At 34.7% G+C, this 15,574-nt stretch overlaps 1 protein-coding gene across 2 annotated transcripts in view; it reads left to right on the top strand.

Moving 5' to 3' along the window:
* Window positions 1-14,446, top strand: part of LOC110375490 (sodium/hydrogen exchanger 9B2) — a 34,247-nt gene extending 19,801 nt beyond the window's left edge. For both annotated transcript variants that reach the window (XM_021333620.3, XM_021333621.3), the window contains exons 8-11: window positions 1,420-1,574; window positions 2,672-2,836; window positions 10,162-10,348; window positions 14,330-14,446. In XM_021333620.3, the coding sequence (XP_021189295.3) occupies window positions 1,420-1,574; window positions 2,672-2,836; window positions 10,162-10,348; window positions 14,330-14,427 (605 nt within the window). In that variant the 3' untranslated portion in view covers window positions 14,428-14,446. The remainder of the gene's footprint in view (window positions 1-1,419; window positions 1,575-2,671; window positions 2,837-10,161; window positions 10,349-14,329) is intronic.
* The last annotated feature ends 1,128 nt before the right edge of the window (window positions 14,447-15,574 follow it).

The raw sequence follows: 15,574 nt of genomic DNA, 5'->3' as shown, positions 1-15,574 counted from the left end.
TGTACGTGTTTAAACATTTATAGCAGTTCAATTGTTTTGGCATGAAAGGGCGACAGACAAACAATCAGACATGAATATGAATGAATATTACGAATTATTATAAAGTCCAGATAAATGCAATTCTTATCTAATTTTCTAACTCTGGGTAACAATCCTTAAAATAAATTCGGTTGGTACTAGTGATTACTGATTATTTTTATAACGTTAATAATTGTAAAATTAATTTTGAATGTTCATTTATAGCCAGTTTTTATTATTTCATGACACGTAGTGAAAACTTCATCCATTAATGATACCTCGTATTTTTTATATGAATGCAACTAGGTATAGGTATTATAAATGATTATGATTTATAAATTATATATTTCACTGATTATCCTATCATCCTTTTACCCTGTTATCCTTGGCTTTGTTCGCAGTGACACCTTTCTTTATCTAAAACGTATATTTCAACTACTATGATCACCGTTGTTGGTAGTAGATAATGGTAGAAGACATATTTATTTTTTGTGATGTGTACCTTTTATATCTTGTACCAAGACTTTAAAATACTGCAAAGTCATATATGGTGTTTATTCTTCCAAACACCTTCATAAAAAAATTTCCAGCGCCAATACCCAGCTACAATGCAAGCTTTTGGTTCATCAACCAGTTGGTTATAATAATTGTACTTAAAGATATTTAGGGATGTCTGAGTCCAAATACACAAATAGACACTGTTTGAAAACAGAATGTTTCAAATCAAATTACTCGATTCGCTATCATCAGTACTTACCTATATAATTGCAATTTCACAACAGTTAAACATAAATTCACTACGTACCAACAGAACACAAGCACACTCGAAGTCCACGTCATCACATTAATTAATTCTCGCTTATGTTAACCTTCCTTCCATTTAACCTCAATCAAACACAATAATTTTGTTCGAGTTTCTCATGATGCGATTTAATTTTTGGAATTCCTCACAACTGGTCAAGAGGAGCCATTGTATTGGTGTACTTATTAATTATCTCACGTCATTTTTTTATCAATGCCTGGAAATTATGGTCAGCTAAAAATAACGGTAGACTTTATTAATTTGAGCAAACGAAATTTTTGGTTTAGGTTTAGTATTGTCAAAATGAAAGATTGGCTTGAGTTTTCTCGATTCAAGGATACGAGTTACATTTCTCAATTCCTAACAAGAAATAAGCAAATTGCCACTGTAATCATTTTTGCTGATTAACTACTGAGAAATAACAATTTTCATAACACCTTATAACTTAAGAATAAGACGAGGTAGGTCTATAATGAGCCCTCATTTACTCTTACTCTTAGGAATCTCTCATTTACTCTTAGGAATTCATCACGTTAGGACAGCAACATTCTTCATATATGGTTCAAGTATATAGATTCTAAGTACTTCTTTTGTTCCAGCGGGTGTCGCGATCATGGTGTGCGCAGGCGCCGCCGCCACTCGATGGGCCCGAAGAGATTGGCCGATCGCCGATAACCCCGTCTGGGAGGTTTACAAGCTGCTATGGAGGATATTTGAGCCCATGCTCTTCACCCTGAGCGGGTATTTCTTAGATGTACATATCGCTTTTTATAATATGTTTTGCTCAAATCAGTAGAATCATTCACGTACACGACTTTTTCTCCGGAATGTAGTTTAGTAGAGCGAATATGGTTATGAAAGTAAGTAGGTAGAGATGACTACAATAATGGGCAGTTTAATAACATTTCTTAAAAGCATGATAAGCTTCCTAATAACTTAAGCTTCCTAAGCTTGGTAACTAAACGTCCCAAGAAACACGTCTTGAATGCACCTGAATACGTCGACGGTAAAAAGGCAAAAGGGGTCAAGCGCCACATTTTGCGATTTTAACTTTTTTATTGACCCCAACTCCACTATTTTTTCTCTTTCGAATGGTCGTAATATCGTTTTCCTAGCATGAAAAAAAGTCACTTGTACCAAAGAATTATTTGTACTGAAGTGCCAAATCGATACTTGCCAAAAGTGCTCAAGCGACACCAACTTTACCTTGCTTGGTTGAAGGACCATTTTGTGTATTACGTTTTTGTATCGCCTTGTCATTTGGCATAATTTTAAAAACAATATTAGAAGTAAATATGTCGTTTGTATCCATTTTTCTTTTATTTGTTTAATACAATATGATCTGTGGTGCTTGACCCCTTTTGCCTTTTACCCGTCGACGTATTCTTAAAGCATTTCTACAAAGCGTCTAGACAGAAAGATTTAACTAATTCGTTCTAAAGCTACCATCATGATTGATTGACAAAGGTTACAAGGAATACTGGGAACAATTTTAAACTTGGTTTTATTTCACTGTCTGGAAGAACGTTGAAACTGGTTCTTACACTGTCGAAGGTCAACAGTCTTTGTTTTTATGCCATGCAAAAAGTTCCATATGTCATTTTAGGGATCATTTAGATTTAAAACTGAAATGTTCAATGAAGTATTTAGCCTAAGATCAACTTGCCAGTTTACATTTGTTGAAATACCTATTTTAGATATATTCTGTGACAAAAAAATGCCAAAACTGAACAATAACCCCTGAGTTCTGACCAAAACTTTTCTTAATTGCTCTTATCGCCTTCCAAAACTAGAAATAACCAGTTCATTCCAGCTTGAACTCCAACAATACTAAAAACTACATTTCTCTAGGTTTCACAACTAAATGTGAAGGAGCTATGCCTGATCCTGGGATGTATCTCCGCGGCACTGGTGCTGCGGCTGCTGACAGCATTCCTGGTAGCACTGGCTAACGAGCTGTCGATCAAAGAGAGTCTTTTTATCGCCGTCACTTGGATACCTAAGGCTATTGTAGAGGTATGTTTGGTTTATTTTTATGTTGGTACTATTGTTTGTGGATATTCCAGGTTGTGGGAGACTGGGAACGTTATTGATTGTTGTTGCGATCTGTTGCTTGTCGGTTTTGCTTTTGTCTTTTTATAATGTTTCTCCTAGTTTTAATTGTAAATGTGTTTTCATAGAGTTATTTTCGTCATTGTGGCGAATGAAATTAATGATTATTTTTAATTGAGCTGTCATTGAAGATAAACTAGGATTTAATTTTATATTTATTGGCCACCACATTTTTTTTCTATAATTTGAACACTTTTCAGTTTTAAACAAAATTGAAATCTATGTTTATCTATGACGGCCAATAAACAAACTGGTTAACATTTTACAGTCCGGTATCAATTACCAAATCCAAACATTTACCTTCTAATTAAAATTGTAGAAGCGACATACATTTCACTCACAAAAAGGGTTTACCTACACGTGGACAGCGTGACAGTTATTATTAATAACGACTCTCGATCATAATCCATCATCAGTATACCATTGGGACCTTGAGACCGCGTTTGTGACAACTTCCTAATTCTTCAATCACGTGCTCGGTACGTCACTGTTAATAACAAAGGTTTAATCATGACACGCAGTCATTTGTTTTCATTCTAATTTCGAAATGAGACGAGTAGAATACATAGTTTATCTGTGGTATTTACCTTATATGCATATCACCTTTTTTGTGACTATAAATTGAAGAGCCGACATAAATAAATACTCTTTAAAAAAGATAAAACAGTTCTTTATAAAATGAAAATACTCCGTAAACGATTCAGTTAATAATTGCCATTTAAAGTGACAATGCGGCGATCCTTTGGGAATTTCAACAGTTGACAGCGATGGTAATGCGTCTTTTTCCTCATATAGGTACTGAGACTGGAAAACGTTATTTTTTCCCCAAAGGTATCAACGAATAATAAACCCTACGTGATGACCAACTTATATGCTTTATTTATGTAAGTCATAGATGATAGCTAATTGTAGTCAATCACAAAAACGAAAAAACTGATTGCAAAATAGCATTAATAAGTCAGGCAGGTAAACTAATTCACTAATAAAACTAGCGATGAGTTTTGCCAACTGTAACACATAAAGTGTACTCACCGAGCCTTAGGCCACCGTCCCCGATACTACTTATACAAGTTTAAAGTGATCTTTTCATTAACGACCAGGGCCCCGATTCTCCTAAGTTAATATTGTCAAAATCTAATAGAAATCGAATCGCAATATGATCGCAATAGCAGTTTTAACCATATCGGGAATTCTGCTACTAATATAAGACCAATCGTATTCCAACGACATTCGATTGGTTTGCGATTGGTCTGCTATTTTGGTGATTTCGGTGTTAACGGTAGTTTGCTCTACAATAATTTGCAGACAAAATGATTCATTATTGAATGACAGAAAAGGATAAAAACGTTTATTTCAAAGAAAAAATTGCGGAACGTTTCAATCGTAATCGAGTCGGGATTGGATCGCAGTCGAACGTGAATCGTATGTCGCTTAAGTAAAATTAAGAGAATCGGGCCCCAGAAGCTACACCAACACTCGGCCAACAGACTCCAGTTTAATTCACTTTGAGTCGTCCAGCACCAGTTTAGTAATTTAAGACTTGTTTACATCGGAGCTATGGCAAATATACCTCGGTCTTCTTTGTAGATGAATTAGTAATTATGTTGCACCTTCGCTTGGTGCAGAAGTTTTATATACGGTCCTGTTGGGTGCCTATATAGAATTACTTAGTTCGGATATATTTCAATTAGTGTTTATTTATATTTATTTTCCCCATTTTGCCAAGCTCTGATATCTTGTTGACAAAATATATTTTTGACGTTTTTAAGTTATAATTAAACTTGATAGGTACTCGTAGATGCTAAAACTTTGTGACTCTTTCTTATGCAAACACAGGAAATGCTTTTAAAACTAATAAATATGTAGTATTTAAACAGTAACTTCATCAAAAATGTTAGTCTGTCCTCAAGACGTCTGCTGTCAGCCAGTTGAACGAAATATGTATATAACAGATACCTAATGTAAAAGCGTTAACAGTCGATTATAAATCACCGATTCTATAAAGAAGCTATGTAGATAGCTTCTGTATATAAGCCGGAAACATAATGTAGATAAAACAATTTAAACCCAAAATAGCATTTTTTATCTCAGGTAACATTGATTCGCATAAAATTCCGTACCAAACAGGAAAAAAGTCCACATTAAAATACTCCCTCACCGCTGTCAACGGGTAACGTAAAAAATAAAGCAAAATACAGAAGATTGGCAGAATTGCGAAGTTGAAAATATTTTTAGCATGGCAAGTCTGTCAATCTCCTGCCACTTTTTACTTTTTATTGGCTTGCGTAGCACGCGAAAATGTGGCCCTGTAACTTTTTACTTTATTAATTTCAGAAGAACACCTGTTTTCATTTTAATTGATTATTAATATATTCTGAACGTCTTTGTTCATTTAGGTAATAACCTAAAAGCCCACAGGCCTACCACGGCCGTAATGAAAATGAATGATTTACGTCAAACAATTGAGAATCGTATTTCCGCTCACGGGAACGGAGCATAAACCGTTCGATATCATTAACTCGCCTGCAGACAGTCGAGTGAGATAGTCAAGTCAATGCCGACAATACCGGTATTGTTCTTCGAGAAAAAACCTTTGCTTTACTGTTCAGGTTCGTTGCGGACTTTTGAAAAGTTCTCATTGAGTGCAATGAAGTATCAATTTTGTTAACGTTTGCATCTTTGTTTTTTTCAAATTTTATTATTATGACTAACTTCCGATGATTTTTTCGCACTTGTATTACAATAGTCTAATGAATTTCTAAGGTACGTAACCGCATCCAGTGCGTAGTATTTGAATTTCTATCAAAAGCGTTATGTGTATAAAATTATGTTTGCCTATGAAAAGGATCTATGGTGTCCCATACCACGGTGTCAGCCTGTTTCCTTCATTAGTGTGAAACCGCTTACGTGGCAACACCGAACGGGTTCACCGCGATTAATACACGTAACCGCTGAGCTGCCAGAAATCCTGGCTTGATCATCATGACAGATTTTAAGAATACTATAAGACACTTTCATAGAACATTCATTTTATTACTACTACAGAAAACTATAAACTACAATCTGTAAAAGTACAATTTGGATTTTAATAAATATAATGATGAATTTGGATACCCGTCAAAAAAGGAATATTGAAACACTTTAAACCTCTAATAATGCTATTAACAAGAATTAAAATTAAATAATTAAATATTTCGTAAGTAGCTCTTCGTGAATAAACACCTACTCGTGCCTAAATATATTGTTTTGAGAATATTGTGTGGGATGAAGGTACAAATATAGTAATCGGATTAATCGTACCTCTTCCTAATAACATACTCGTAAGTATATTATCACGGATATGTACGAGTATATAGAAAATTTAGGAAACCACATATTTGTTAATTTAGGCTTATAACTTATGATCCAAATGTAGAACCATGACGGATTTTTGACACAAAACAAAAACATAATTATTTGTTCATACAATAAATACCTATGTACTTACTTAATACCTGAGTATACATAGTTCAACTCAGATTTGCGCGCGGCCCTATGTGTGCGTCGGCTTGTAAATATACTACTTTCATTCGTGTGACAGTGACGTCGTCCGAGCATGACGTGTTCTTATCGCTTTTTGTTATGGGTACAGTCGTTTACGAAAATACTAGTTATTCACGACTCAAAGCTTTTTATTATTAAATATAGTTTTTCATTATTTTCTCATACGTCTTTTCAAATTGACATTGACAGTATCTAAGAAATAAATAAGGTGAAATATCTAAGATGAATTAAATACTCCTTACATATTTTCAAGCTGGGGGTACGCGGGCAATAAATAAAAGTGTGGACTAAGAATGTAAAAAGATGTATAATCTAGTATAATAATGTAAACAAAATGTGTGGGGAGTTAAAATAAATTAAATTGCTTCGCATAATGTCGACCAAAATAAGACGGAAATAATGAAACTCATAAATGAACGTTTAAGTCAAATTGATGAAGGGATGTGGATGTGGGGTAATACTTGTCGACATGTACAAAAGAAAAAAGAAGAATACTATAGACATTTTGACATGGAGTCAGAATTTATAATTCATCTTGGAGAGTAGCGAATCCGAAAATTCATCATTTTATTTTTCAAGTAGCGATTCATAATCATTATAAATAAATAAACATTAAATTACGTAATAACTGTTTTTCTTTAAACACCACACACTCCCATATAACCCCTAAATAACTGTATTGTACCCGACTGTACCTCTTGTGACGCACACAAAGTCACTGTATATGTACAAGGGTTACCCACACATAAGGCCGCGCGCACGACTGAGTTGAACTTACTATACCTATTTGTCCATGTTTCTGACCAAACAATTCGATAGATGAGATACAGTGCTGAGACACAGGTGGTCTCTATTCCCAAACTCTCTTAGTCCGGAGAGATGGCAATGCAATACAAATGGGGAGAGATTAGGCTCAGGAATGACGGCTTTGTATGTGTGGGTTTAGCCAAGGAAAACGGCTACCCATTTAATGACAGTTCGGAGCTAAATCAGTTGACCAAACTTGTCCCTAACATGCTAAAACTGCAAGATGATCCATGTTATGGGTAATTACTGCTCCATATATTGACGACTCTTCAAGATCAAGGAACCTTCATTGTCTTGTCTTCGCATGGAGATCTTTCCGACTTTACTATGTAAACATATTATGTGTCGCAGCGTGCCAATGTTGCTGACAGGTTGCTTGCTTGTGGCTATCATAATCACATCAGTTGATCGGCGCTTGGGCTTGTTTTGAAGGGAGAGTAAGTCTGGGAGTGTGAGCTTCCGAGAAATGTCCGTGCCACCCGATCCATTGTAAACATTGTGATTATTGAAGTACAAAAACCGTATTTTCGGGTCCTAAAGAGATTTTAACGTCTTTTGGTGCTCTTTATATTTTATGCATCTTACTATACGGTCCTTTCTTAACTGCTCTAGTACCTACTAAACACTAGCACGTATCTATCTACATAACCTCATACACGTTTACAATTTAGTAGATAGCTTAACAATTTATGCAAGTACCTCTAAGGGCAAAACCACGGACAATAAATGGCTGAAGGTAAAAGCCACTTACAGACTAACCGACTGACTTATAACCTTATCTTACTAACCTTAGCCCTTAGATCTTGGTACTTGACAGTATTGCGGCTTTAAATTACACTGGACTGCAATAAACTAGGGTCAGAACTTCTGAATGACCAAAACAATTAAATTAGGTACGATATAGGCAGTTAACGAAAAAAATAGTAAGCTATACAGTCCAAATATTCAATACAACTGGCTAATACCCTTACCTAAGTTACATATTGGATTCTTGTATTATTGCGTGTTAGTTTTAGATAGTCACAGCCTTTTTGTCCTCCCACTGCTGGGCACAGACCTCCTCTCACACGGAGAAAGACTGAGAGTTAATCACCCCGCTTGCTCAATGTGGGTTGGTAATTTCAGGCTTTATAGTCGGTATTTTAGAAAAAACTTTTATTTTAAAACGTAATTGGAGTAGATCAGTAAAAATTTAAATAAACGTCCCTACTTAGATCATAATTATGAAGTACAAAGAAAAAAGGGTCATATCCTTGAGACCACATAAGAACCAACTATTGACAAAGGTACAAAATAACAACTATATTTGGAGAAAAAAATAAGAAATGTAAGTTTCTTAATATCTTAAAAAGCTACTAAGTAATTGTGACATTCCGACTGCCCCAGTGAAATAACGAAAGTGCAAAGTGCTCTCCTCACTTTAAGAGCAGATTTAAGTAAAATTCTTGCTTTCAGAACATTTTTATACTGTCTTAGATTGTTTATTTTTTCTAAGATTTTAGTCTATTGACGACAGAGAGGTGAATTCCGTTTTTGATTTGGGTAAAATGAGTGCTTTAGATTTGTTCAGTTTAAAAAAGGGCGTTGAAGAAAACCACGAAAAAAAATCTTTATAAAGTTATAATGATGAGCTCAAGTATTGAAGAAACTTTAATATCGTTACATGATTTTATTACGAAATTCTTGTTCACTATTATAATTTACCGTAATCCATTTTCCTAAATCTCTTGACAAGAAGACATAGATATCATTATTTCGTTATAGAAATCAATTTCATTTGATATCGTTATTATTAAATCTTTTATACTCAAGTTTGTTTTTCTAAACGTCTGTATAAATCAGGAAGCGATCATCGTTTAGTGAACGTATCCAATTTCTTTCAATAAATGCTTTTTGCCGTCCTTCAATGTGATATTATATTATGGCAAGAAACATATACACAATGATCAGTATTTCTTTTTGCAAAGGAACCGATCGTATTGTATAAACCACTTCACAATATTGTCGATTGTTGATTTTTTTCCACTGATAGTTTTTATGGTATTTACTAACACAATTATCAATGATCTATTAACCGATACAATGTGGACTCGTATATGCATAGTTTACTATATCCTATCACAGAGACTAGCTGATACTCAAAGATCTCTGTAAAGGACGGAGCACACCACATAGATCCACTAAATATTCGCAAACGGTCGGACATTTAATATTCGAAAATGTCATTTGGACGTCGACGATGCCGTCAGCTTCGACGTGGCCAAGCCGAGTCGATAACTCGATAGGTGCCTAATTGATTTAACGGTACCGAGGCAAACTACACACTGCACCAAGGCTGTCCAGCGTCTTCAGACAAAGCATATTCTGTGGTTGAGCTGACCCGTCCGTTAATCGTCGTTTACGGTTTAATCGGCCGTGCTCCCCGGGCAGGTTATCGCAGACCGTCATACGTTGTAATGGCATGCGGTTGTATAATCACTTGATTGGAACCGCAGCTGAGCAGCATTGATTGATGTTGTATCAGGAACTATTGAGCCCTCGGGACTTCATTTCCGTGTGCACACACTACGTATAGGACTGGTTTACCCTGCAGTATAACTAGATACCATAATAAAACGATAACGTGCCATTTTACGTTGTACGTGTTGATAATCACGTCATAATTTAAGCTGTTATTGTCATATTAACTTCTCGTTAATTAACAACAAATTGTTTATCCACAACGTCCGGTAAGGCAAACGGGATGTTACCTACAATGGAATAACACTTTACTAATTTAAACATTTTTTAATTAACCCCTTAGAGAATAAGCCGGCTCTAAGCTGTAATAATGAGATGATAATAATTAAAAACTCATTAAATAAAAACATTAATTTCAGGCAGTCCTCGTGCGGGTTGCAATGGATTCCCTGTGGGTGGACGCTACCTCAAAAGACAGGCGGATAGCTGCGCAACACTCGAATATCATCGTTATTGCAATACTGATAACGTCTACTTTAGGGTCAGTGCTGACGACGGCGTTAGGACCTGTCCTTCTCTCGCACGACTCAAGGGTCGCCCCTGAAGGTATGTACTTTGTCTATGGGATTGGCGGTGTGGGATATAAAGGCGCAGATATACTTTCAATTAACAAAGTGCTTGGCTTGGGAATTTAAGAATCGGAATGTTAGCCAATAACCTCACCTTTATTTCAATGTTTTATTCATTTACTGATTCAAACGTTTAGAGGTGTATTTATCACTCCCTTTAAACACTGGACACATTCTTTAAATAAATTATCCCCTTTGACTCCTTCTTTTTCCTCTTCTGTAATATATTCCTGTCCCATACCTACATACTTTTAACTGATGAAGATTATAAGGCGTTCTTAAATACAGTTCTCAGTTACCAACAATGTACGTTCAAAGCCAGGCAGAAACATTTTGACATGATATAACGCATTCCTCTAAAAAAGTTACATGTTATACTGGTAAACAACTGTTAATATCTTTCTCAAATAGAAAAGTACAAATACATTATTTTTATAATGTTACCAAAATGATGATCTCATGTATCATACAATGAAGTCATCATTTACAGAAGATAAACTTGATAATTTATTGTTATTTTTGAACCAATTTAATCTTGAACTCCTTTTTTGTCTTATCGATATATATCTATTTCCCCTGCAAAATTCACACACCAATAAAAAATATGTTTTTCGATTATCCGACTTTCTAAGAAGGCAATTAGTACATTCTAAGAACGTCAGAAGCATTTGTGCGACCATGTTACCCACTTATGTAATTCGTTAACTCAATCCACAAAATAGGTTCATTAGTATTTTCATTATACTTAAGCATAAAAATAAAATAAAACATGAATCATTTCATCAACTTGCTGGAAACATGACTGCACATCAATCAGACCAGACATTTAAGCTACAAATCTAATCATCTACAAAAATTTTTAAAAAGTTCTTTAGGGCTATGTTTATTGTCAGAGTATTAATAACCAACATAAACAAATTACAAACACATGCCATAGGACCCGTATCGCGTGCTAAATTATAACAGTTTCACCATGCAAACATGTGCATATTCATAACTATAGGGACAAACTAATTTTATAACAGCATTCACATATTGTAGTTAAAATACCAGTATTAGCTACCCAGTATCCTTAGTCAATGTCATTGGTTTATAAATGGGGAGGTTGATAAAGAGGGCGATAAATATGATTGACTTGTTTTGAAAGAAATGGGTGCAATCCCAAGTAGCATTTTGTTCCATTTAAGAGTACACATTTAGTTCACAGGTGAACTTGAAGCATTACTACAGTTCACTCGTGATGTATTAGCTGCATTATTGTAATTAATTACACCTATACCTGTCTAAGGGACTTACAGGAGTGTAGAGTAATACTTTTATACGGTTATGGGTGTTACAATACTCTAACAACTATCCTTTAGTCAGCTTTCTGACTAAGAGCATTATAGGAGGGTAGAGATACGGCAACCGCTGTTTAACGGCCTACTTGTTCGATGTTATAGAGCTAGCATTTTAATAGAACACTTCTGGTCATTTATAAAGCCAAAGGCTGTTATGTTTACTTGTCTTAGACTGTTATACAGCCAGTAGCTGTGTTAGGACTTGTTTGTGATAATTAAAATAACCTTTTTTTTACTATCTGTACAGAAGTGTTTAAATGATTCACATGTGAACTGTAGGCTGTTAGAAGGGCTATATAACAGTTCACATAGCCGTATTTCATTTCCACCATTTTGTTCTACGTAACCTAAAATACTTACCAAATAAATCTACAAGATTAATGCAGATTTATCTTAAAATACGCAGATACAGCGAATGAGTTTTGGTTGCATGTTAAAATTAATTACCGTAGTATAATTATAATGCCAATAAAATTTAAAAAACTGAAAATGTAAATTTTCCTCTCAGCCAGCTTTAAATATTTCAAAATGAATAAAGCGTTTTTACAGAGGCGCGAGAAAATTTTAGTTGTCAATATGTATACATTTCACGATAAAGTTGCATTCCCATGGCATTAACATGATACAGTATATAAAACAGGTACTACCGCGTGTTATATTATAATAAAAATCCGCCGGAGTTAGTTTGTGCCGAATCCGTGCACTCCGTACAAATTGTCAGCTAATATATTAAAATGTGAAAATAATTTAGGATACAAGTGAATTTAAGGTAGCTTACTGGAGTACTTTTGTCCGATTTTAACTGTGAAGGCTGTGTATTTAGCAACTTATTACACTTTATTACACTCATGTACGTTATATGGTTCACACTGCGTTCCATATAGTGCCGTAAGTCAGCCTTAAGTCCGATGTTACTACTTAAACTGCTGTTATAATGCTATTATACTTCTAATGTACAGCCATAGTGAACTTAAGGCTGTCTAATTTGTGCCCAAACTGGTTCAATAAAAGCATTATAGCAAGCTATACAGCTCATATACAGCTGACATACACAGCTTGTAGAGTACATGTGAACGACTAGACATCTTATATAGAACCCCGAATGCTACTTGGGATGTGCTTTTCAAAATTCAAACAGGTGAATTTAACAGTGGTGGAAAAAAGCTCGGGGGATTTTTCAGTACAACGAATTCTTAGAAAGAGCTGTAGCTTGCAGTATGTGTAGCCAGAGCTAATAAATAAGTCACCAATCTCCGTGAACGTTTTCCTGTTCATAATCATGTTAGCTGAGCTACTTCCTATTACCCAATACAACCTCTTTACGACCTTTCTTCATCGACATGATCGCCCGGCTATCGGCCGTGTGAACAACTCAAAACTCAATGGATTACATCACATAAATAGAGTTTAATATTTATCTCAGTTCAAAGAATCGCCTTATTGCTTTATTCATAAAGATTGCCTTAAATCCTCTTTACTGTAATCCGAATTATTATCTGATAAGTTTAATTGCCCAGCCAATTATGATAACAGTATAAATAGGTATGAGTATGATCTTTCTAAAAATATTTAATGATTTATATTTATAGCCTTATTGGAGCTCGTGTCGTCATGTTACTAAGTTTGATATACGATAAGGCGTGTTGATACTATGCCGCGGAGACACTGTGGAAAATACTCGCAAAGTACATTAATTTTGCACAGCGTAGTCTTTATACCTATAAAATACCATTTTCTACTAAATTATATATCCGAGCTCCTGTACTGAAAATGTACCTACTACTGCGGTTTTGAAATACAATACCCAATCAATAGTACCTAACTGATTCCCCCAGTTCTTGTTGCTCCCATTTCATTCACTAAATCGGTTTCTAAACACTGAAATCTCATTTTTTTATATTTTGATGATTTCCCGTAGAATCATATGCTTTTTTCAGTACCTATCCCATTTTCATCTCGTTAAGTTTCGTTCAATAAACTTATTTCAATTTATATCTCTTTATTTAATCAACGTAGGTTTTTATTAAACCAGTTCGTTCACAATCAACTAACTGTTTGACTGTTCTTGTTGTGATTTTTTTAAACAAATACGAGTCTGTATTAAAACCCTGACCTCAGATAAAAAGCGTTACGATTATATCACTAAACAGAAGCAAGAAAAAATGTAACCGCGCTGATTTCTTGTACCAATCATTCAGTATTTGGCGGCCTATCATAGATAATGACTATGTTACGTACTTTTTACTGCTTTCATAACGTTTTTTTTCCCGATAGTCTACACTTATTTATAACCGCTTTTTGATCATATTTCTATTATTGTAATAGTAAAAGAAAGAATCGGGACTAGACATTTTCTTAATTTGCCGGATTGTGTCATTATCATGTTTGCAACGTCTTCCCATTTAAGTATTTTCCAAAGTTTTTCGTGAAAGAAAAACCAATTGGGATAAATATCTGTGTTACGAAAACAAATTAAAGTAAGCTAAAAATAAACCTGTCAGGTTCATACTTATTTTCCCCCTCACAGACTTTTTCAAGATAAAGTCATAATTTATTTACATCTTCTATCTGTGTGTACGAGTATGTATAAGTATATCAACATTTGTCTTGTTTCACAGATTTCTACCGCACGCAGACGATATCACCGCCCGTGTCATCGAACCGCGTCCGCCGAAACAATACCTCAAACTCACTCCACTGTATAAATGTTCAATAAATTATGTATTATGCTAAAATATAAGCTTTTATTTCATATGACCCGTCTGCACTTCAACCTCAGTTCACCTTGTAGACAACCTAAGGGATAACCAATGAATATGGAAAAAGCCAACTTCGTTCAATCGAGGATTTGATCGAAAGGCTATTTATTAAAAAAGTTTGGCCCTATTTGAATTTAGAACACAAAAAAGCTAGCATTGATTGGCTTCCACTCTTAAAATCCCCAGTAGTATCAGTGAATTGAATTTTCAGAAAACTATGAAATTCAGTTTTGCACGATACTCCCATTTTAGATTTGAGTCATGAGATTTAAGCAAACTGAAAATCATATGACTTGCCAAGTTTTATTAACATAGGTCTTATGAAAGATTAATTCGAAGGTCAATGAACATGTGCAAACTTTAGCAAACTGCCAATCTTATGGAGCGTAAGTATTAACTGTAGGAACCACAAACCTAAATTAAGCAATGGTAGGTACAATTTAGTATTGGTACAATTACAAGACCATTTAACGATCATAGTCTTTTGGTGTAGTGTAGTATATTCAACAATAACTCAGCTACGTATTTTTTTCTAGAACCCAAAATTCGATCTAAGCCCCAAACTTTGAAAGCCTTAGAAATTCTGGCTATATTCCAAAACGTTCACCTGCCAACATGCATACATGGTGGCAGATACTCAAATATTTAAATTTTGTATTAACATGGTGTACTGAAATCTTTTTTTAATCTAATACGCTACTGTAAGCTGGTTGTAATCGCTACTACTGATAAGAGGTCGAGTACTTGATCTCCTGAATGTGATTTGTGTACCGACATAAGGCAGGTACTTACCACATATACTTAGGTATGATTTACAGAGACAAACCTGATAAATGAGACAATATTTATAGCAAAAGTCTGGTATTCTACGGATGATTATAACCTACTGCTTCTTTCTTCTTAGGGTCAAATTCTCCAATAATCGTTTTGGTATCGGGCGGTTTAGTGATAACTTTTTTTTTACGAAGTAAGCATTTCCATGAAAGCAACCTTGTTCTGGTAGAAAAATAATTATTTTATATTTTAATTGACAATATTCCGCCAAGAGTAGGTCGAACTCGTCGCTGACGTAACAATATTATTTATTTACCTGGTACTTTATTT

Source organism: Helicoverpa armigera, chromosome 6 (assembly GCF_030705265.1).
Source record: "Helicoverpa armigera isolate CAAS_96S chromosome 6, ASM3070526v1, whole genome shotgun sequence".
In the NCBI taxonomy this organism is placed as follows: domain Eukaryota; kingdom Metazoa; phylum Arthropoda; class Insecta; order Lepidoptera; family Noctuidae; genus Helicoverpa; species Helicoverpa armigera.
This window is presented reverse-complemented; position numbering and strand designations above follow the sequence as displayed.